The 23,848-nt window shown below is 42.8% G+C and overlaps 1 protein-coding gene across 4 annotated transcripts in view; it reads right to left on the bottom strand.

Moving 5' to 3' along the window:
* Positions 1-250: 250 nt before the first annotated feature.
* The window catches only part of C1H5orf63 (chromosome 1 C5orf63 homolog), a 92,014-nt gene continuing 68,416 nt past the window's right edge, over positions 251-23,848 (bottom strand). For all 4 annotated transcript variants that reach the window (XM_044291039.1, XM_044291046.1, XM_044291053.1 and 1 more), the window contains one exon: positions 251-574. In XM_044291039.1, the coding sequence (XP_044146974.1) occupies positions 398-574 (177 nt within the window). In that variant the 3' untranslated portion in view covers positions 251-397. The remainder of the gene's footprint in view (positions 575-23,848) is intronic.

Here is a 23,848-nt window from a genome sequence, read left to right as displayed (position 1 = left end):
TTATTTTCGGCCCTTGGAATTGGTTCGGATTGACAATGTGGCCCCCAACCAGAAAAGGTTGCCTACCCCTGCTTTAGAGGGTAGAGTCCTGACCAAGTTTTTATCTCCAGTAGAAGAGGAGATAATCCCAACTAAGAATGGGCGCCCTCTTGCCCTGGGCCCCATAGCAGTCACATGGTCTGCCGCTATGGTAGTTATGCCCCTGACTACTTTCTTGGTTTATTGTGATCATGCTAAGTAACCACAGACACAATATTTTAAACATTTTAATTTTGAGATTTTGGTAATATAGTTTAATCATATATTGCATACAGTCTGATGTCTAGCAGTCCTCTTGATGTTTAGCATGGAGATGAAGTTATCATTTTACATGTTTTGTTGGAATTGTTATATAGAGTCATTTAAATGCATCCTCCTGCTCCAATTTACTAAGGTATCTCTCCAATTTCTTAATATTTACTCTGTGCATCATCAGAAACTGTCCATTAAGGTGAAACACGGGAATGTCATGCTTATAGCGGTCATACCAGGCCGTGTTCTCTGGAAGTGTGATGTCCACTTGTTCTAAAACAAACTAAAGCAGAGAAACAAATTAACAGTGTTATTCTGATAATGTATTCATGATGTAAAATATACGGTAAGTAATGAGATCTCCTGTTATACAGGTATTACATGTACAGGGTGGGCCATTTATATGGATACACCTTAATAAAATGGGAATGGTTGGTGATATTAACTTCCTGTTTGTGGCACATTAGTATATGTTACATTAGCATATGCTGTGAAGATACGAGATGTGCAGCACCTGAAACTACGGATACTGGAAGCCTGTGCTAGCATTTCTCCTGCGGTGTTGCTATCACTGTGTGAAGAGTGGGAGAAGAGGGTTGCATTGACAACCCAACACAATGGGCAGCACATGGAACACATTTTATAAGTGATCAGAAACTTGTAAATAACTCACGAAAGGATAAAGTTACGTTAAAACCAAGCACACCATTGTTTTTGTTGTGAAATTCCCAATAAGTTTGATGTGTCACATGACCCTCTTCCTATTAAAAAAAACAAAAGTTGGATTCAAAATGGCCGACATGGTCACCACCCATCTTGAAAAGTTTCCCCCCTCACATATACTAATGTGCCACAAACAGGAAGTTAATATCACCAACCATTCCCATTTTATTAAGGTGTATCCATATAAATGGCCCACCCTGTATATTAGTGCAAGACGCATTGCCGTCTGTACTCCTGTTCTGTTATTAGGAGAGGAGTTCTGATGATTGAAATAAACAATACTTTATCATGGAGTGACAGAGATGATGCTGGCCTGTGGTGTAAATAATACAAAAATATGTTTGGGGGGTTCAATTCTGTGATAGCTTTCCATTAGAACATGCTTATAACAGAAAATAACGGAACGGATATACTGGAAACAAAATGGAAACCTTTCTGTTTTAATCTGTCCTCATAGTTCAATGGAGAATATATGGATGAAAAAAAAGTTCTCACTACTAAAACACAAAAACATTAAAACGCTATATGACTATTCCTGTAGGTGTCTGTGAGCTTAAAGGGGTTGCCTCACTTCAGCAAGTGGCATTTATCATGTAGATAAGGTTAATACAAGGCACTTACTAATGTATTGTGATCGGGCATATTGCCTCCTTTGCTGTCTGGATTCATTTTTCCATCACATTATACACGGCTCATTTCCATGATTACAGACCACCCTCCTCTTTAACCACTATTAACTCTAGCACTACACAAGCAGTACTGCAGATACAAAGTCTGGATCACTACTTTGTATTTCATGCTCCCCGCAAAGCTCTGTTGTAATACATTGTCAGCTCTGCTAGGCTCAGGAGGTCCTCTCCATTATGAGTGTGAGCTCAGTAGTCCTGACAGTGTATGACAGGAGCACAGCAGGGCGGTATAGCGAACCAGACTGCATATCTACAATACTACTCAAGTAGTACTGCCATATATAGCTCTAAATGAGGTCATAGACTCCCTGTTTTATATACAGTACTTATTTAGTCATTACTTCCTTTTATCATGTATAATTACTTGCAGCGAGGCTAATGTCTGCTACAGCGAATGATCGTCCTTTGCCTTTGTGCTTTTGTGTTTTTTATTTCAAATATATTTTACATTGCATTGTAGTTGAAATATTAAACTGAAACCTGACTGTCATGTCATTATCAGTCTGATCCTGCTTCCTGCAGATAACTTGCTCCTCATCTGACAGGGTTGCACCATCTGTACCGCCCTTTAGTGTCTGCTCTGTGAGCGCTGCAATGTCACATAGATAGGAGTCACATATTGTTGACAATGACAAAATAGAGACAAAGATCTGTATTGGGATACAGGATGCAGTGGCAGATCTTGAATGTATCTCTTCTTATGACACAGCAAACACACACGTACGAGGACATATAATGCACACTATACATACGGTACTATGTGAATTTATGATGCTGAACATCATAGAAACTGTTGAATAATGTTTTATATATGCCACTTTACACCATGCACTTAGGGGATTCAGCAAAGTTATTCAAATACTATTTCCATACGAAATGATTTGTGGAAGCTTTCTGCATATTTTATTGTGTACCCGTCCCGAAAGGACACAAATGCCTGTAAATAGGAGCTTTAGTCTTGTTAAATATTTAATTTCGCTTTCTAAGAGTGACGAAGGACAGCAAGTACAGAATTACAGGTCAGTCAAAGAATGAATAAATACTTCAGTGACAAAAAGGGCACAAAAAACTGTCTGGGAAATGTTATTAATAACTAGCAGAAGGACCCGGCTTAGCACCGGTATATTTCATCTACTTCATTTAATGTTTGTGTAGGTCATTAAAAGATATTGACAGTATCCCCCATAACAGTGAACTCCACAGCCCCCCACCCCTTAACAGTGACCCCCCCCCCCACAGTGCCCAGCCTTCTTAAAATGGGACCTCCACAGCAGCCCATCTCCTTAACTTTGACCTTCACAGCAGCCCGCCCCTTTAACAGTAAGTTTCACAGCACCCCACTCCCTTGGCAGTGATCTCTTCAGGGGCCTGCCCCTTTAACAGTGACCTCCACAGTACCCACCCCTTTAACAGTGAACACCCCTTTAACAGTGACCTCTACATTGCCCGCCCCTTTAACAGTGATCTCCACATAGGGTGGCCACTGGCTTGACCCTAAAAAGCCGGAGCGGCCCAAACCACACCCACAACTAGACAAACCACGCCTCAAAACCACATAAAGCCACGCCCCCTGCCAGTGAAGCCCCGCCGTCGGCTGCTTAAAAACACGGGGGAAGAGAGGGAAGAACTTTGTGAATGGAAGGTGAGCGGGGGCAGCCGGGCGCTTCTCTTCTCCTCAGTCATCCACATGGAGCCATATCTGCTGCTCTAGTGACTGACTGGGGGTGAGAGAAGCCTCGGTCAGTTGCTGCAGCTTACGCTCAGACAGCACAATGCTGCTGTCTGAGACGTGAGCTACTGAAAAGGAGGACATCCCTGTGTCCATCCAGGCACTGCGCCGGACGGAGGACAGGGAGCCTGAAAACCGGACTGTCCGGCCTAAAACCGGACGTCTGGCCACCCTACCTCCACAGCAGCTGTCCCATTAATTGGGTCCCCTGCCAACTTCAGTGTCCTCCACAGCGCCCTGTCCCTTTAATAGTGGCCCCGGTCGCCTTAACAGTGACTTTCACAGCGCCCTGCCCCTTTAAGGCTAGAGCTACATGACGACATGTGTTGCATCACATTTTGTCGTACCAATGTAGCGCAACAATTTTTATAATGAAAGGCTATGGTGTCGCACTGTGACATGCTGCGACTGCGACACGACAGTTGCAAAAAATCCATCCAAGATGGATGCATGTAGCAATGTAGTTGTGCTCTATGTGTCGTGCAGCCCTAGCCTAAAGCTGAACTACAGCAGTGAAGAAAAATGGCTGGGTTGTTATGGAAACCTGGAGTAAAGCTGTGTGTAGGTGGAGACTAAGGGCCTGCAAGCTTCTATTGGCTGATTAGGGACATGTGACCGTGTGTATGGCAGTTGGGATGAGAAGAGAAAGACTTGCAGGCTTGTATTGGCTAATGTGGGTGATTTTTTGGGAATATCTCAGAAATGGTATGTCCTAGAGAGCTAAGACCCCCCCCCCCCCCCCCCAAGATTTCTTTTCAGGTAGCAAGGGATGTGTATACCAAGTTTCGTTAAAATCGATGGTTGCGTTTTTGAGTGATCGCAGAACATATATACATACATACATACAGGTGAAACTTGAAAAATTAGAATATTGTGCAAAAGTTCATTTATTTCAGTAATGCAACTTTAACCGCCTCCGGACCGCCTAACGCAGATCTGCGGTCCGGAGGCGGCAGCTCTGCACAGAGTGACGCATATACGCGTCATCTCGCGAGAGCCGAGACTTCCTGTGAACGCGCGCACACAGGCGTGCGTTCACAGGAACTGAAGGTAAGAGACAGGATCTCCAGCCTGCCAGCGGCGATCGTTCGCTGGCAGGCTGGAGATGCGATTTTTTTAACCCCTAACAGGTATATTAGATGCTGTTTTGATAACAGCGTCTAATATACCTGCTACCTGGTCCTCTGGTGGTCCCTTTTGTTTGGATCGACCACCAGAGGACACAGGTAGCTGTGTAAAGTACCACAAAACACTACACTACCCCCCCCTTCCCCTGTCACTTATTAACCCCTTATGAACCCCTGATCACCCCATATAGACTCCCTGATCACCCCCCTGTCATTGATCACCCCCCCTGTAAGGCTCCATTCAGATGTCCATATGATTTTTACGGATCCACGGATACATGGATCGGATCCGCAAAACACATACGGACGTCTGAATGGAGCCTTACAGGCGGGTGATCACCCATATAGATTCCCTGATCACCCCCCTGTCATTGATCACCCCCCTGTAAGGCTCCATTCAGACGTCCGTAAGATTTTTACGGATCCACGGATACATGGATCGGATCCGCAAAACACATACGGACGTCTGAATGGAGCCTTACAGGGGGGTGATCACCCATATAGACTCCCTAATCACCCCCCTGTCATTGATCACCCCCCTGTAAAGCTCCATTCAGACGTCCGTATGATTTTTACGGATCCACGGATACAAGGATCGGAAACGCAAAACACATACGGACGTCTGAATGGAGCCTTACAGGGGGGTGATCAATGACAGGGGGGTGATCACCCATATAGACTCCCTGATCACTCCCCTGTCATTGATCACCCCCCTGTAAGGCTCCATTCAGACGTCCGTATGTGTTTTGCGGATCCGATCCATGTATCCGTGGATCCGTAAAAATCATACGGACGTCTGAATGGAGCCTTACAGGGGGGTGATCAATGACAGGGGGGTGATCAGGGAATCTATATGGGTGATCACCCCCCTGTAAGGCTCCATTCAGACGTCCGTATGATTTTTACGGATCCACGGATACATAGGATCGGATCCGCAAAACACATACGGACGTCTGAATGGAGCCTGACAGGGGGTGATCACCTCATATACACTCCCTGATCACCCCCTGTCATTGATCACCCCCCTGTAAGGCTCCATTCAGACATTTTTTTGGCTGAAGTTAGCGGAAATAGTAAGAAAAAAAAAAAAAAAAAAAAAAACTATTTCCGCTAACTTGAGCCAAAATAATGTCTGAATGGAGCCTTACAGGGGGGTGATCAATGACAGGGGGTGATCAGGGAGTGTATATGAGGTGATCACCCCCTGTCAGGCTCCATTCAGACGTCCGTATGTGTTTTGCGGATCCGATCCATGTATCCGTGGATCCGTAAAAATCATACGGACGTCTGAATGGAGCCTTACAGGGGGGTGATCAATGACAGGGGGGTGATCAGGGAATCTATATGGGGGATCACCCGCCTGTCATTGATCACCCCCCTGTAAGGCTCCATTCAGACGTCCGTATGATTTTTACGGATCCACGGATACATGGATCGGATCCGCAAAACACATACGGACGTCTGAATGGAGCCTGACAGGGGGTGATCACCTCATATACACTCCCTGATCACCCCCTGTCATTGATCACCCCCCTGTAAGGCTCCATTCAGACATTTTTTTGGCTCAAGTTAGCGGAAATATTATTATTATTATTTTTTTTTTTTCTTACTAAGTCTCATATTCCACTAACTTGTGTCAAAAAATAAAATCTCACATAAACTTACCATACCCCTCACGGAATCCAAATGCGTAAATTTTTTTTAGACATTTATATTCCAGACTTCTTCTCACGCTTTAGGGCCCCTAAAATGCCAGGGCAGTATAAATACCCCACATGTGACCCCATTTCGGAAAGAAGACCCCAAGGTATTCCGTGAGGGGCATATCGAGTCCATGAAAGATTGAAATTTTTGTCCCAAGTTAGCGGAAAGGGAGACTTTGTGAGAAAATACAAAAAAATATAAATTTCTGCTAACTTGTGCCCAAAAAAAAAATTTGATGAACTCGCCATGCCCCTCATTGAATACCTTGGGGTGTCTTCTTTCCAAAATGGGGTCACATGTGGGGTATTTATACTGCCCTGGCTTTTTAGGGGCCCGAAAGCGTGAGAAGAAGTATGGGATCCAAATGTCTAAAAATGCCCTCCTAAAAGGAATTTGGGCCGCTTTGCGCATCTAGGCTGCAAAAAAGTGCCACACATGTGGTATCGCCGTACTCAGGAGAAGTTGGGGAATGTGTTTTGGGGTGTCATTTTACATATACCCATGCTGGGTGAGATAATATCTTGGTCAAATGCCAACCTTGTATAAAAAAATTGGAAAAGTTGTCTTTTGGCAAGATATTTCTCTCACCCAGCATGGGTATATGTAAAATGACACCCCAAAACACATTCCCCAACTTCTCCTGAGTACGGCGATACCACATGTGTGACACTTTTTTGCCGCCTAGGTGGGCAAAGGGGCACACATTCCAAAGAGCACCTTTAGGATTTCACAGGTCATTTTTTACACATTTTGATTTCAAACTTCTTCTCGCGCATCTGGGCCCCTAAAATGCCAGGGCAGTATAACTACCCCACAAGTGACCCCATTTTGGAAAGAAGACACCCCAAGGTATTTTGTGATGGCAGGCTGGAGATGCGATTTTTTTAACCCCTAACAGGTATATTAGATGCTGTTTTGATAACAGCGTCTAATATACCTGCTACCTGGTCCTCTGGTGGTCCCTTTTGTTTGGATCGACCACCAGAGGACACAGGTAGCTGTGTAAAGTACCACAAAACACTACACTACCCCCCCCTTCCCCTGTCACTTATTAACCCCTTATGAACCCCTGATCACCCCATATAGACTCCCTGATCACCCCCCTGTCATTGATCACCCCCCCTGTAAGGCTCCATTCAGATGTCCATATGATTTTTACGGATCCACAAAACACAAAACACATACGGACGTCTGAATGGAGCCTGACAGGGGGTGATCACCTCATATACACTCCCTGATCACCCCCTGTCATTGATCACCCCCCTGTAAGGCTCCATTCAGACATTTTTTTGGCTCAAGTTAGCGGAAATATTATTATTATTATTTTTTTTTTTTCTTACTAAGTCTCATATTCCACTAACTTGTGTCAAAAAATAAAATCTCACATAAACTTACCATACCCCTCACGGAATCCAAATGCGTAAATTTTTTTTAGACATTTATATTCCAGACTTCTTCTCACGCTTTAGGGCCCCTAAAATGCCAGGGCAGTATAAATACCCCACATGTGACCCCATTTCGGAAAGAAGACCCCAAGGTATTCCGTGAGGGGCATATCGAGTCCATGAAAGATTGAAATTTTTGTCCCAAGTTAGCGGAAAGGGAGACTTTGTGAGAAAATACAAAAAAATATAAATTTCTGCTAACTTGTGCCCAAAAAAAAAATTTGATGAACTCGCCATGCCCCTCATTGAATACCTTGGGGTGTCTTCTTTCCAAAATGGGGTCACATGTGGGGTATTTATACTGCCCTGGCTTTTTAGGGGCCCGAAAGCGTGAGAAGAAGTATGGGATCCAAATGTCTAAAAATGCCCTCCTAAAAGGAATTTGGGCCGCTTTGCGCATCTAGGCTGCAAAAAAGTGCCACACATGTGGTATCGCCGTACTCAGGAGAAGTTGGGGAATGTGTTTTGGGGTGTCATTTTACATATACCCATGCTGGGTGAGATAATATCTTGGTCAAATGCCAACCTTGTATAAAAAAATTGGAAAAGTTGTCTTTTGCCAAGATATTTCTCTCACCCAGCATGGGTATATGTAAAATGACACCCCAAAACACATTCCCCAACTTCTCCTGAGTACGGCGATACCACATGTGTGACACTTTTTTGCCGCCTAGGTGGGCAAAGGGGCACACATTCCAAAGAGCACCTTTAGGATTTCACAGGTCATTTTTTACACATTTTGATTTCAAACTTCTTCTCGCGCATCTGGGCCCCTAAAATGCCAGGGCAGTATAACTACCCCACAAGTGACCCCATTTTGGAAAGAAGACACCCCAAGGTATTTTGTGATGGGCATAGTGAGTTCATGGAAGTTTTTATTTTTTGTCACAAGTTAGTGGAATATGAGACTTTGTAAGAAAAAAAAAAAAATCATCATTTTCCGCTAACTTGTGACAAAAAAAAAGTTCTATGAACTCACTATGCCCATCAGCGAATACCTTAGGGTGTCTACTTTCCGAAATGAGGTCATTTGTGGGGTGTTTGTACTTTCTGGGCATTGTAGAACCTCAGGACACATGACAGGTGCTCAGAAAGTCAGAGCTGCTTCAAAAAGCGGAAATTCACATTTTTGTACCATAGTTTGTAAACGCTATAACTTTTACCCAAACCATTTTTTTTGCCCAAACATTTTTTTTTTTTATCAAAGACACGTAGAACAATAAATTTAGCAAAAAATGTATATATGGATGTCGTTTTTTTTGCTAAATTTTAAAGCTGAAAATGAAAAATTACATTTTTTTGGCAAAAAAATCGTTACATTTCGATTAATAACAAAAAAAGTTAAAATGTCAGCAGCAACGAAATACCACCAAATGAAAGCTCTATTAGTGAGAAGAAAAGGAGGTAAAATTCATTTGGGTGGTAAGTTGCACGACCGAGCAATAAACGGTGAAAGTAGTGTAGTGCAGAAGTGTAAAAAGTGGCCTGGTCATTAAGGGGGTTTCAGCTAGCGGGGTTGCAGTGGTTAAAGGAGTTGCATTAATGCAACTTACAATTAGAATATTGTGAACAGGTTCAATATTCTAGGCTCAAAGTTTCACACTCTAGTCAGCTAATTAATCCATACCCACTGAGCAAAGGGTACCTGAGATTGTGACTTTATGGTTTACAGCTGATGAAAACCCCAATCATCCAAATATCTTGCTTTGCATGTAATGAGTCTCTCTCATATATTATTGGCCAAAATGTACACCAATGCCTTATTCAACATCCAGCATAAAGGCAGGGCAGAGTGCTGGTTGCAGTGTGCGATTGCATTTTGTGTTTTTACGTTTGTATTTATATTTCGCCATAGCAATCTGCACCTGCTAGGTAGTAGTACGTATTGGAGGTGTGGCGATCTCCAAGCAGTCAAGCACACCTGTCCAGTTAATCTGCCCCCCTGGAGGCTGGTTTTAAAGTCAGTATAAAACTGAGTCTGCTTATATAGCACCTACCAGTAGCCATTAGGCTCCAGGAGAAGTATATAGTGGGCTCAGCATGCATGTTGGTACTTGCATCCCTGGATCCGATGAAAGCTGTAATGGCACCGGACGGGGTTAAAAGCAGAGTGTGCTTGGCGTGCATGCTGTACCTGCGCTCCCTGGACTTTATGTGGCTGTCATGGCCCATAAAAGGTAGGAACTAGTGTTAGGTGTTAGGGACCACTCATGAAGGCGACCTTGACGTGGTGAGTGGCTTATTACGCTTTGGCCAAAATGTACACCAATGCCTTATTCAACATCCAGCATAAAGGCAGGGCAGAGTGCTGGTTGCAGTGTGCGATTGCATTTTGTGTTTTTACGTTTGTATTTATATTTCGCCATAGCAATCTGCATCTGCTAGGGGTTGTGCGGGCTGAAATTTCCATATTTTCTCTCATATATTAGTTTCACCTTTTAAGTTACATTACTGAAATAAATTAACTTTGCATGATATTCAAATTTTTCGAGTTTCACCTGTATATAAGTCCTATATATATATATATATATATATATATATATATATATATATATATATATATACACACACACACACACACACACACACACTCACCTAAAGAATTATTAGGAACACCATACTAATACGGTGTTGGACCCCCTTTTGCCTTCAGAACTGCCTTAATTCTATGTGGCATTGATTCAACAAGGTGCTGATAGCATTCTTTAGAAATGTTGGCCCATATTGATAGGATGGCATCTTGCAGTTGATAGAGATTTGAGGGATGCACATCCAGGGCACGAAGCTCCCGTCCCACCACATCCCAAAGATGCTCTATTGGGTTGAGATCTGGTGACTGTGGGGGCCATTTTAGTACAGTGAACTCATTGTCATGTTCAAGAAACCAATTTGAAATGATTCGAGCTTTGTGACATGGTGCATTATCCTGCTGGAAGTAGCCATCAGAGGATGGGTACATGGTGGTCATGAAGGGATGGACATGGTCAGAAACAATGCTCAGGTAGCCTGTGGCATTTAAACGATGGCCAATTGGCACTAAGGGGCCTAAAGTGTGCCCAGAAAACATCCCCCACACCATTACACCACCACCACCAGCCTGCACAGTGGTAACAAGGCATGACGGATACATGTTCTCATTCTGTTTACGCCAAATTCGGACTCTACCATTTGAATGTCTCAACAGAAATCGAGACTCATCAGACCAGGCAACATTTTTCCAGTCTTCAACAGTCCAATTTTGGTGAGCTCGTGCAAATTGTAGCCTCTTTTTCCTATTTGTAGTGGAGATGAGTGGTACCCGGTGGGGTCTGCTGCTGTTGTAGCCCACCTTTCTTTCCCATTCTGTTTTATGCAAAAATTTTCAACTTTTTCCCCTTTTTCAACATGTCCGCCACTTTTCTTTATAAAAAACAAAACAAAACAAAACAAAACAAAACATGAGGAGCATGGGCAAGAGATAGTAAGGGCTATGAGGCAAACAGACTTAAAGGCTATGTACACCCTCGGAGGCAATTTTTTTTATGATTGCATTTTACTCATTTGGGGCTAAAAATCTTTTTTTTCAATTGATCTTTATTTAAAAAAAATATTGAGCCATTCTATCACAAAGGGTTAGCTGTTTTTCTAGCTATGTGACTGGTACTTTCACTTTGTGTCCCTCATCTAATAACCCTTATCACTAAATTATTAATATGTCATAAACACTTAAGCCACATTCTTATCAGTAAGATAAGGATTGAGCTTTGATGAGCGTTTATAAGACCTGAGAGCAGAGATAAGGAGCATGTCAGCTCCCTGCTTGACGTAGCAGAAAGAAAATTCCGATCCTGCTAGTAGAGCATCTCAGCTCTAAACAGAGAAAAGGACTCCATATTTTTAATAAACATCAATTGAAAAATAGATTTTTAGCTCATAATGAGTACAATGCACCAATAACAAAATTTCCCCAAAGGTGAACATAGACTTTAAGATAACTTCTGCCACGAAACCTTTAAAACATGAAATCCACAGCAGCTCCTGGTGCACTGACCTCCCGAGATGAGCAAAAATAATAATGAGGTGTGAAGTACATGTTGACATGTTGCGATAGAAGACATTATACCAAGATGACTATATGAAATGCCAGTCTGAGTAAATTTTCTACTGTCCATTTTAGTGCTCCTCAAAATTTGTAGCAGGTGCCGAAGCTTATTATTAAAAGAAATACTAGTCTGCAGCCAAAACCGATCTGCTATACTTTAAACAGTGGGTTCCATGTGCCCCTGCTGGCCAGTTTAAAGAATCCACAGAATGTAATGACAATAGAAAATTATACTCAATAAAAGGTGATGGAAATGAGAAAAACATTACATAAGCTAACCACCGCGGTCCACCATTGCACCTCATATTACCCACGACAAGATTTCAAGATACAGAGTAGAGTACTGCATTGACTCATCAGTTCCACTGCAAATCTAAATAAAACCTATGGGTTTGCACCATCCTATGGGAAGTCCACTATTTCAAAATGTGACATTGAGTGTGACAAAATGTGTGTGACATTGAACATATGTAAATAGTTACACAACAGTATGTATCTAGTGTGATACAGTGAGAGGTTTGGTCTGGGAAAACAGGTATTTTCCTCCCAGCATGTGCTGCTGGGGCTGAGTTACAGCCAGGTGAGGTCAAATACCGGACCGGAGTTTAAATGCCGGTCCGGGTTTTGGCAGCACCTGGCTGTCCTTAAATAGGCAGCTGCGCTCAGAAGCCATGTCTCTGTGTTGGGATCTGGGAGCCTTGTGTCTGGATGAAGGCTTGCTACCTGTTTGGCGTGAAAACAGGTTTGTGCTGCCATCAGCAAGGACTCTTTGAGGCAGAATTGCTGCATGGTGTGAATTACCACCAACACCGCAAGGTGACTTTTTGTTTGAATATGACTGCTTGTTTTGCCACTTGCCTAAAGTGTGAATAAAACACTGAACTGTTTGATCCAAAGAACTTGTTGTTGCCTCTATACTGCGTCTGCTAATCCCGTCTGCCAGAGAAAGTCCCCACACTAGGTACTACAAACTTGGCTGTAATTAACAGACCACTGAGATAACAGGGACTGTCACCAAGGAACCACTTCAGCACTAGTAATGAAGAACTGGCTAAGGCTAGTTTCACACTAGCACTAAAATGATCCGGCAGATTAACAGTCTGCCGAGTTCATCACATCCGACATTGCCGGATACTACCTTTCCCCCTCCAAGCCCCCTGACTATAATGGAACCTGGCGGGGATCTGGCATGTTTCCAGAGTTAGTGCCGGGATTCAGCCGGACAAAAACCTTTGCTTGCAGTGGTATTTGTACAGCCAAATCTCTGAACAAATGGTGGAAACAGGTCGGATCCCCGCCAGGTCCCATTATAGTCAAAGGGCTCCGAGGGGGAAAGGTGGTATCCGGCAATGCCATACGAGCTCTTTACACTGCCATACAATCTCTGTGCACTGCCATACAAGCTATGTGCTCTTCCATATGATCTCCATGCACTGCCATATGAGCTCTGCACACTGCCATACAATCTCCTTGCACCACCATATGATGTACGTGCAATGCTATCTAAACTCTGCACACTGCCATATTATCTCCATGCACTGCCATATGAGCTCTGTGACTGCTATACAAGCTCTGTGCACAGGGCGCAGTCAACAGCTTTCTGACCAAACCTGTTAAAGCAAACTGTGAACATTTAACACTATTTGTGTACAATATGACAAATCAGTAACTAAAAAAATGTGTACAGCTTCTAATATAAAAGCTGCGTGGCAACAATGTTTAGTGTCTCATAATATGATTTCTCTGCAAGGCCATTAAATAATTGTAATTTACAAAAAATGGTGCACTACAATGGTAAATGCGATTGACTATATATGGCTAAACCCTCACACGGATATTAAAATGAGACTTTGCCAATATATTCTTATATTAAGAACATACCGGAGCCCGCGCACCCAGTTAAGGTATCTCAAAGTGGCACGGGACCTAACGCTAACCTACCTGTGCCGTATGGGCAATTACAGGGGCATAAGGTCCAACTGTCACAGGTAATGGGGAGGGGATAACACATAGAAGGAAATAGACTGGAGTCTAGGCTTCAAAGCTAAGGAAGAGGGATGGTGACCTCCTAGGAATCCCTAGACCTCTCCCTGACTACTGCCAATATGAGTAGACTCTGAAGGTGGAAATATTCATACATCGAAAACTTAGTTCTGGAGACCCTGGAAATCCCTAGGAGTGGTGGAAGGGAATGAGAGTACTGAGAAATCCACACCTTTCTTAGTTATATCTGTTAATGGTTTAACAACAGTCGAGTAATTCAAGAAAAATTTACGGTAGTAGTTGGTAAACCCCAAAAATCACATGAGCGCTTTCTGATCTTCGGGTCTATCCCAGTCCAACACAGCACAGACTTTTTACGGATCCATACAAAAACCCAAAGATGAGAGTAGGTAACCCAGGAATTGCACTTCCGGAACAGCAAATACACACTTCTCCATCTTAGCATACAATTCATTCTCCCTTAGGATCTGTAACACTTGTCTCTCGTGATCCTGATGCTTCTCCATGTCGGGGGAATAAATTAAAATATCATCCAGATACACCACCACAAACCTGCGCACCAGATTACGAAAGAGGTCATTGATGAAATGTTGAAAAACAGCAGGAGCATTGGTCAACCCAAAAGGCATGAGCAAATTCTCAAAATGACCGTCAGGGGTATTAAAGGCCGTCTTCCATTCGTCCCCCTCCTTGATCCTTACCAGATTATATGCCCCCGTCAAATCCTACTTAGAGAACACCTTGGCACCGACAATCTGATTGAACAAATCTGGGATCAAAGGAAGGGGATAGGGATCAAGGACAGTAATGCGATTGAGCTCACGGAAGTCCAAACATGGCCTAAGGGTTCCGTGTTTTTTTGTTTTGTTTTTTACAAAGAACCCTGTAGGCACTGGTGATTTGGATGGTCTAATATCAGGGTGGATTTGATTTAAATCAAAATGATTTAAATCATGATTTAAATCACAATTTAAATCACTAGTCAGTAAGGCTTGATTTAAATCATAGTTTTCTACATAAAGACTAATTCTTGCTGGTATAACTTATAATATGTAAGTAGATGAAGATTTTTAGAATAACAACTTTTCATATTAGTTTGATTAGGTTGATTCTGCATTCATCGGTTTGTAGAAGTTAGGATTAAGGTATTTTTCTCAACTCTGTTCATGTTCTAACATTTTTGCTGTGAAGAAGAGGCATGTGATCTCTGCTGAGTCAAATTCAGTTTTGAGAACTGCAAAAGTAAACCAAGCATCTGTGATAATATCTTGAAGGCAGAGAAACTGCCCAATAATCTTACAAAAACCTCTGGAAGATCATGACATTGTGAATAGATTATTGGAATTTATTTACCAAAAAAAAAATCACACATATAGAAACATAGAATGTGTCGGCAGATAAGAACCATTTGGCCCATCTAGTCTGCCCAATATACTGAATACTATGAATAGCCCCTGGCCCTATCTTATATGAAGGATGGCCTTATGCCTATCCCATGCATGCTTAAACTCCTTCACTCTATTTGCAGCTACCACTTCCGCAGGAAGGCTATTCCATGCATCCACTACTCTCTCAGTAAAGTAATACTTCCCGATATAACTTTTAAACCTTTGCCCCTCTAATTTAAAACTATGTCCTCTTGTAGCAGTTTTTCTTCTTTTAAATATTCTCTCCTCTTTTACCTTGTTGATTCCCTTTATGTATTTAAAAGTTTCTATCATATCCCCTCTGTCTCGTCTTTCTTCCAAGCTATACATGTTAAGGTCCTTTAATCTTTCCTGGTAAGTTTTGTCCTGCAATCCATGTACTAGTTTAGTAGCTCTTCTCTGAACTCTCTCCAACGTATCAATATCCTTCTGGAGATATGGTCTCCAGTACTGCGCACAATACTCCAAATGAGGTCTCACTAGTGCTCTGTAGAGCGGCATGGGCACCTCCCTCTTTCTACTGGTAATGCCTTTCCCTATACACCCAAGCATTCTGCTAGCATTTCCTGCTGCTCTATGACATTGTCTGCCTACCTTTAAGTCTTCTGAAATAATGACCCCTAAATCCCTTTTCTCAGATACTGAGGTTAGGACTGTATCACAGATTTTATATTCTGCTCTTGGGTTTTTACACCCCAGGTGCATTATCTTGCACTTATCAACATAACATTTTAGTTGCCAGATTTTTGAGCATTCCTCTAGATTTCCTAAATCCTTTTCCATTTGGTGTATCCCTCCAGGAACATCAACCCTGTTACAAATCTTTGTGTCATCAGCAAAAAGACACACCTTACCATCGAGGCCTACTGCAATTTCGCTGATAAAGATATTAAACAATATGGGTCCCAGAACAGATCCCTGAGGTACCCCACTGGTAACAAGACCATGGTCTGAATATACTCCAATGACTACAACCCTCTGTTTTCTGTCCCTCAGCCACTGCCTAATCCATGGATGTCAAACTCATGGCCCTCCAGATGTTGCAAAACTACAACTCCCATCATTCCCTGATAGCTGTAGTATGCCCGGGCATGATGGGAGTTGTAGTTTTGCAACAGCTGGAGGGCCACGAGTTTGACATCCCTGGCCTAATCCATTCAACAATATGGGAGTCCACATACATCCTTATTCTACATCAGGCATGCTCAACCTGCGGCCCTCCAGATATTGTAAAACTACAACTCCCACAATGCCCTGCTGTAGGCTGATAGCTGTAGGCTGTTCAGGCATGCTGGGAGTTCTAGTTTTGCAACAGCTGGAGGGCCGCAGGTTGAGCATGCCTGTTCTACATAATTAAAAAACTAAATCTTTTTTTCATGATGGAATAACCTTTGGATGGTAATATATTTTCCTCAAAAAGCATTTTATATAAAAAAAAAATCTGATTTAAATAAAAAAAAAATCTGTTTTTTTTATTTTATTTTTGAATCATAGATTTTTATCCACCCTGTCTGTCTAATATGACATTTAGCCAAGCTCTTTGTGATATATTCTCGCATAGCTACTCTTTCAAGTTCAGAAAGATTATACAACCGAGACTTGGGTAATCTAGCTCCGGGAATAAGGTTGACGGGGCAATCATACTCCCGATGTGGAGGTAACTCCTGGTCTCCACTTTCAGAGAATACATCAGAAAAATCTAAACTAAAAGAAGGTACTATTTTAGTGGTTACAACAGAAAGCGACGTGCTAAGTTGTCTATGCAAAATTCACTCCAATCAAGAATCTGTCTCGCGGAATCAATCACAAACACCGAAATATTTTTGTCTAATGCGCTTGCTGTCAAACCATGCATACAGGTGAATTGGCCATCCACTAGGTTAACCCCTGCCCCACTGTCAATAAATACTTCAATTACCACAGTTTTGGAGTCTAGCGTCACCTTGGCAGGCAGGAGAAATTGGGTACTATCAGTAAATGACAAAAGTACATTCTCAGATTCCCCACCCACACCACCAAGAGTGAGAAGAGGACTAAACACATTAGTTTTTTTTTTCCCTTTTTCACCCTGACATTTAACAAAAGGACATACATTAACAAAATGTCCCCCTTTACCACAGAAAAAGCAGTCTTTTCTTAACCCTAACATTTTTATTACTAGGTCCAGGAGTGACTTCCTCCAACTGCATTGGCTTATCATGAGCTCCAGTGCCTTCCTACCCAAAATGTCGGAAGAGGCCGCCTTCCCCATATGATAGTGCGTTCCAAGTGAGAGGAACCTTAGATCTCTCCCTCAGGCCTATATCAATACGTACAGCCAGAGACATGGCTGCCTCCAATAACTCTGGATATTCAGGAAATGCCAATGCGTCCTTCAGGTTCTCGGAAAACCCTTGACAGAATGGACTACGGAGGGCTGGGTAATTCCACTCAGTATCACTTGCCCATCACCTAAATTCAGAGCAATAGGACTCAGCAGAATGCTCTCCCTGCCGTAAACAATGCAACTTAGTCTCGTCCAGGGAGACCCAATCGGTCATCGTAGATAAGTCCCAGAGCTCTGAAAAATTCATCTACCGACCGGTCGGCAAATAAAAATCCCAAGACTGAGCGTCACCCTTTAGTAACAAAATAATAATCCCCACTCTTTGACTCTCGTCCCCAGAAGAGTTAGGACGTTGTCTAAAATATAGTTTGCACGACTCCCTGAACTGAATAAAGTTGTCACCTCCCCCGGAAAACCTATCCGGGAGAGTGACCTTAGGTTCCAGGCAGGCCTGGTTCCCGCTGTTGGAAGCTGCTGCCTGTGGTCTCTGAAACTGCGAGACGGCAGTGCGAAGGTCCGCCACCTCCAAAGACAGTCCCTGCATACGATCGACCAGTGCAGAAACCGTATCAATCACTGACACAAACAAAATGACTATTATAATAGGGATCGACCGATATTGATTTTTTTAGGGCCGATACCGATCATTTGTGAACTTTCAGGCCAATAGCCGATAATTTATACTGATATTCTGGGAATTTTCATTTTTGAAATCTGCTAAAAATTTATATGTTTATTGTTAATGTGTATTTTTTTTTTGTAAATCTTTCATTTTCATTCATACTTAATAATATTTTTTATTTTTTTTTACTAACTTTTAGCCCCCTTAGGGACTAGAACCCTTGTCCTATTCACCCTGATAGATCTCTATCAGGGTGAATAGGAGCTCACACTGTCCCTGCTGCTCTGTGCTTTGTGCACACAGCAGCATGGAGCTTACTATGACAGCCAGGGCTTCAATAGCGTCCTAGCTGCCATGGTAACCGATCGGAGCCCCAGGATTACACAGCTGGGGCTCCGATCGGAGGAGCAGGGGATCCTGTGGCTACTGCCACCAATGATAAATACTTGGGTGGGAGGGCGCATTGTGCCACCAATGTTTTTAATACTGCTGTCAGCGCTCTCCGTGTTCCCTCAGCAGCACAGGAGAGAAGGAAGCAGTGTCTCCCTCCCCCTGTGCTGCTGCTGCCGCCAATGAGAGGAAGGAGGACAAGAGAAGGGGAGGGGTTATGGCCACTGCGCCACCAATGAAGAGAAATCTCTCATGAATTCATATACAGGAAGCGGGAGCTGGCTGCAGAATCACATAGCCGGCTCCCGACCTCTATGAGCGGAAGCTGCGATCCGCGGCACCTGAGGGGTTAACTACCGCAGATCACAGCTATTGCTCATAGAGGTCGGGAGCCGGCTATGCGATTCTGCAGCCAGCTCCCGCCTCCTGTATATGAATGAATGAGAGATTTCTCTTCATTGGTGGCGCAGTGGCCATAACCCCTCCCCTTCTCTTGTCCTCCTTCCTCTCATTGGCGGCAGCAGCAGCACAGGGGGAGGGAGACACTGCTTCCTTCTCTCCTGTGCTGCTGAGGGAACACGGAGAGCGCTGACAGCAGCGCGATCTGTGTTTCCAATAAGTTATCGGAATATCGGCAAAATACACGCGATACCGATAACGGTCAAAATACTGAATATCGGCCGATAATATCTGTAAAACCGATAATCGGTCGATCCCTAGTTTATAATATCACAGGTAATGGGAGAGGAAAACACCAGATAACACACACAAGGAAATAGACCAAAGTCTAGGCCTCAAAGCTAAGGGAGAGGGATGGTGACTTCCTAGGAATCCCTAGACCTCTCCCTGACTCCTGCCAATTTGAGTAGACCCTGAAGGTGGAAATACTCATACACCGGAACCTTAGCCCTGGAAATCCCTAGAAGTGGTGGCAGGGAATAAGACTACTGGTTCCTTCCCAGGTGAAGGAACCAGCGTCTCCCCGAAACCTAGAAAACAACAAACACAAGCAAACAACAAAATGCAGAGAAAAATGAACTTAGCTTAAAGAGGAATGGAAGAGCAGGAGATCCAAAGGAACAACACACCAGCTCAACCAACTCCAGCAGGAAATATCAACTGCATGGTAAGCACTGTGAGTCAGAACTAAATAAATAGAGCCTCAGTAATGACCACAAGCTGCATCTGACAAGAAGTGTGGTCATTACCAAACAACAACACTGCAAGGAGAAAACAGAGACTGTCAGATACCCTCACGTGCCGCCAGTCTCTCAGATCTTTTCACCTCTGTCATGGGAGGGACCGTGACACCAACACACAGTGAACCACTCCAGCGTGAAATGACACATACAATGGAAGGAGGGAGGAGGCTGTGAGTCCCACCTATCATTGACTCATGTGACGCAGGCCGCACAGGTGCACCTGAATTTTGCTCATAGATCAAAATCAAACCCGGAGTTGCCACACCTCCAGGCATACATATATAGACAAAATCACTGAATAAAGTGGTCTAAAAGGCAAAAGATGCTCAAGACCCCAAATGCTATCGCGCAATTCTAACCGGGGGTGCAAACCCTGCACATGTGGTCTGTTGCTAACAGCAATCCCCAGCAGAAATGCATACAATGGACGATGCCTGCTGCGGACCACATGCACCACAAAGACATCCTACACAGGATAGCCAAATGTGTGGATGTGATTGGCTATATAAAACAGAAATTTACAAAAAATGGTGCACTACAATGGTTAATGCCATGGAGGTGTGGCAACTCCAGGTGTGAATGTTCCTTGATTTTGATCTATGGATACAATTCAGGTGCACCTATGTGGCCTGCGTCACATAAGTCAGTGATAGGTGGGACTCACAGCCTCCTCTCTCCTACCATTGTATGTGTGATTTCAAGCTGGAGGTAACTGGGAGTTGTTTGCTGTGTGTCAGACCTTATGCCCCTGTAATTGCCCATACGGCCCCTTTAATTACCCATACGGCACAGGTAGGTTAGCGTTAGGTCCCGTGCCACTTTGAGATACCTTGACGGGGTGCACAGGCTCCGGTATGTTCTTGATATAAGAATACATTGGTGAAAGTCTCATTTTACTATCAGTGTGAGGGTTTAGCCATATATTGTCAATTGCATCTACCATTGTGCACCATTTGTTTGTAAATTTCTGTTTTATATAGCCAATCACATCCACACATTTGGCTATCCTGTGTTGGATGTCTTTGTGGTACATGTGGTCCGTTGCAGGCATCCTCCATTGTATGCATTTTTGCTGGGGATTGCTGTTAGCAACGGACCACATGTGCAGGATTTGCTCCTCCGGTTAGAAATGCACAACAGCATATGGGGTTTTGAGCATTTTCTGCCTTTTAGGACCACTTTATTCTGTTATTCCATTAAATAATTGTGCAGAAGCTGAGGCAGCCACCTGGAGAGTCAGCTGTGTGGAAAATGAGTAAATATTCATTATATGTGAGATAGCGGAATACTAACAGTATAGTCTCGAGTCTGAGGCCCTCTTTGTGTCTGAGATACGAACTGTCTGCTCCGCACACTTTATAAAAGATTGATCGCTGCATGCACAATTTCAGGAGACAAAGGCGAGGTAAAGACCTGCTTAGAATGGGGAGAAAAGGAACATTTTGTGCTTGATAACGCTACTGGCATCGCAGTTCTGCACAGGTTCTGTGTTTGATCCGAGATATATAAACAACATCTGACAGATTAATCAGCGGCACAACATGTGCCAGATGGAGGTCAGCGAGAACAGGTTTTTCTTTACACACCTTGATTGATGGTTTGTTTGATTGCGGAGAGATATGGTGCGTAGACAGGTATCCGCCTGACACAGTACGCTACCGTGTTCACTCAGCGTGTACCTTACCATACCAGGTTAAATGTTAGCAATGTTGGATTTAAATCTATTGTGCAACAAACTGCACAGAAAATTATCAACATTGGACATACAATATAACAGTATGGTATATTCAGACATAGCGAATGAGGTGCACTTATAACTATATAAAAAAAAATACATACATATATGTCGCAGCTTTCAATGCAGTTGCCATTTCAACACTGTGTTGGAACATGTTAAATAAACACAGCAAGTCAGGATATGCCCTTGTCTAAATATTTGTTCTCAATTAATTGATTCGTCAGTGTCCTACAAACTGCTCTTTAATAATTTTGTATGTTGTCTACCAAACAATTCATATAATGTTAGTATTATTATTTTTATACCCGCATAAATTATTTTCCGTACACATTTAGCCTGTACCACTATGGATGAGCTTGAATGACGTGCATGGACCTCAACTGGCAAACATCTTATAGACATTGGGTTCAGACAGGACAACATTCCTGCCAAACAGGGGGAGGGAGGGGATTAAAAAAAAAAACCTGAACACAAGAAAATTAAAAGGCATGTCTAGTTCGGGCTTTATGGACATCTGCAAAATGCTATAGAAAGCAGATTTACCGATAAAACAACTAGAGGGATTGGCCCTCTACCTCCGGAATTACCTTGGGGAGCAATGTATCACTCTATAACCTACACATATACATAGGATACATATAAACGTGATGCATTTTATTACAAATAAAATACAATAAAAAAATAAGATAAATTGGAATAATGAAAATATAATATTTTTTTTTATAAAATTCATAAACTGCATAAAATAAGTCCCCTATAGTAGGGAGTCTGGTCTGAGAACTCATTCAATGAGGGCGTTGTGCTACTCTGGGTTTCTGGGTAATATATATGCATTGTCTGGTGGGATACTCTCCCATTACGAAGAGCACCTAGTATGAACAGAATGTGTGCAGAGTATTGCAAGCCAGACAATGCTCCTCTGGGTGTCTGGGAAAGATATTCAAATTTGCAAGCCTTCAAAAAAAGACAGCCAACTTCGTCTGATGCTAGCAGATGTAAGATGTGCTAATTTTGATATATTTTTCCCAGAAACTCAGAGGAGTGCCAATTGGCTTACATAACGCCTCAGGCTTACTCCTCTGTGCTTTCCATAAGGAGAAATAGTACCAAGGTCTCTCAGGCAGTCAAGCAAATTTTCTTTGCTTGGCTCTGTTAAAGAGTACTTGCCCAGAAAGAGCTGCGTTCCCAGTATAAGACACACAGTTTTCCTTTTTTATGGAAATAAGACTGGCTTACATGTCTCTTTTCCAGAAAAGCATTATGTGAGGACAAAAGCATGGCAATAGGTAAAAAATATATATATTATTATGAAAAAGAAGTGATTGAACAGTTTGAGGCTACCACTAAAATAGTAGTTTTACTCCTTCTATATGGCTGAGAACAACACTGTAAAACAAAACATGCAACGCAACAGCTCTCTGCAAACCAAATAAAGTACAAAAATGCATAATAATTATAAAATTAGAGATGCTTGGCAAATCATTTTGTACAAAATTATCTGAGCCCGTCTGCCGCACGTCAAGGCGATCTCTGTAAGACGGGTTCCTAATACTAAATTCTACCTGTTATGTGCCATGATGGCTACCATACAATTCAGGGAGTGTAGGTTCCACATGCATGCTGGGCCTGCTTTAATTTCTGTCATTTTTGGTGCCAAAATGGCCTCCATTATATCCAAGGAATGCAGGTACCAACATGCATGTCAGGCCCACTCCACACCACTCCAGGTGCCAAATGGCCACCAAAGAATGCAATGAGTCCACAACTATATCTCTCCCTGGTGCCAAATGGCTTCCAGTGAGTGAGGGGGAGCAGGCCAAGCTATGTACTCACACTGATTAAAATCAGCCTATGGGGCAGACGAGCTGGTCAGGAGTGCACGACTGAGGTGTCAGCCACACCTCCAGTACTTCTCTCTCTCAAGTCTTCTCAGAAAAATAAATACTTATAGAAAACAAGAGAGTGTTATGTACCAAATTTCAGGGCAATTGAAACATATTTCAATTATTTAGAATCGATTCTGGTCCTAATTAAATTTTGTTTTTAAATTGTGAAAATCTGACCTGAAAAGAATTTCCAGAAATTGGATCATCTATACTGTACACAATAACTGTCCATATAATGTTAATATTACATTGTGCAGGTTACATTGTGCATCTGCCTACCTATAATACAATTTAGGAGTGAGGAGAGGGATTTGTCTTGGTAGATTTAGTATTATGCATTTATTACAGTTCCTCATCGTGGTAACCCGGCTTTCCCAAGAGAGAAACTTCCCATGAGAGAGACTTCCAGAAGGCCAAGCATCATTGCAGCAACACCACCAATCTGGGGTTTATGGCAGACTAGC

Source organism: Bufo gargarizans, chromosome 1 (assembly GCF_014858855.1).
Source record: "Bufo gargarizans isolate SCDJY-AF-19 chromosome 1, ASM1485885v1, whole genome shotgun sequence".
In the NCBI taxonomy this organism is placed as follows: domain Eukaryota; kingdom Metazoa; phylum Chordata; class Amphibia; order Anura; family Bufonidae; genus Bufo; species Bufo gargarizans.
Note: the sequence above shows the minus strand (reverse complement) of the source record. Positions and strands in the feature narration are given on the sequence as shown.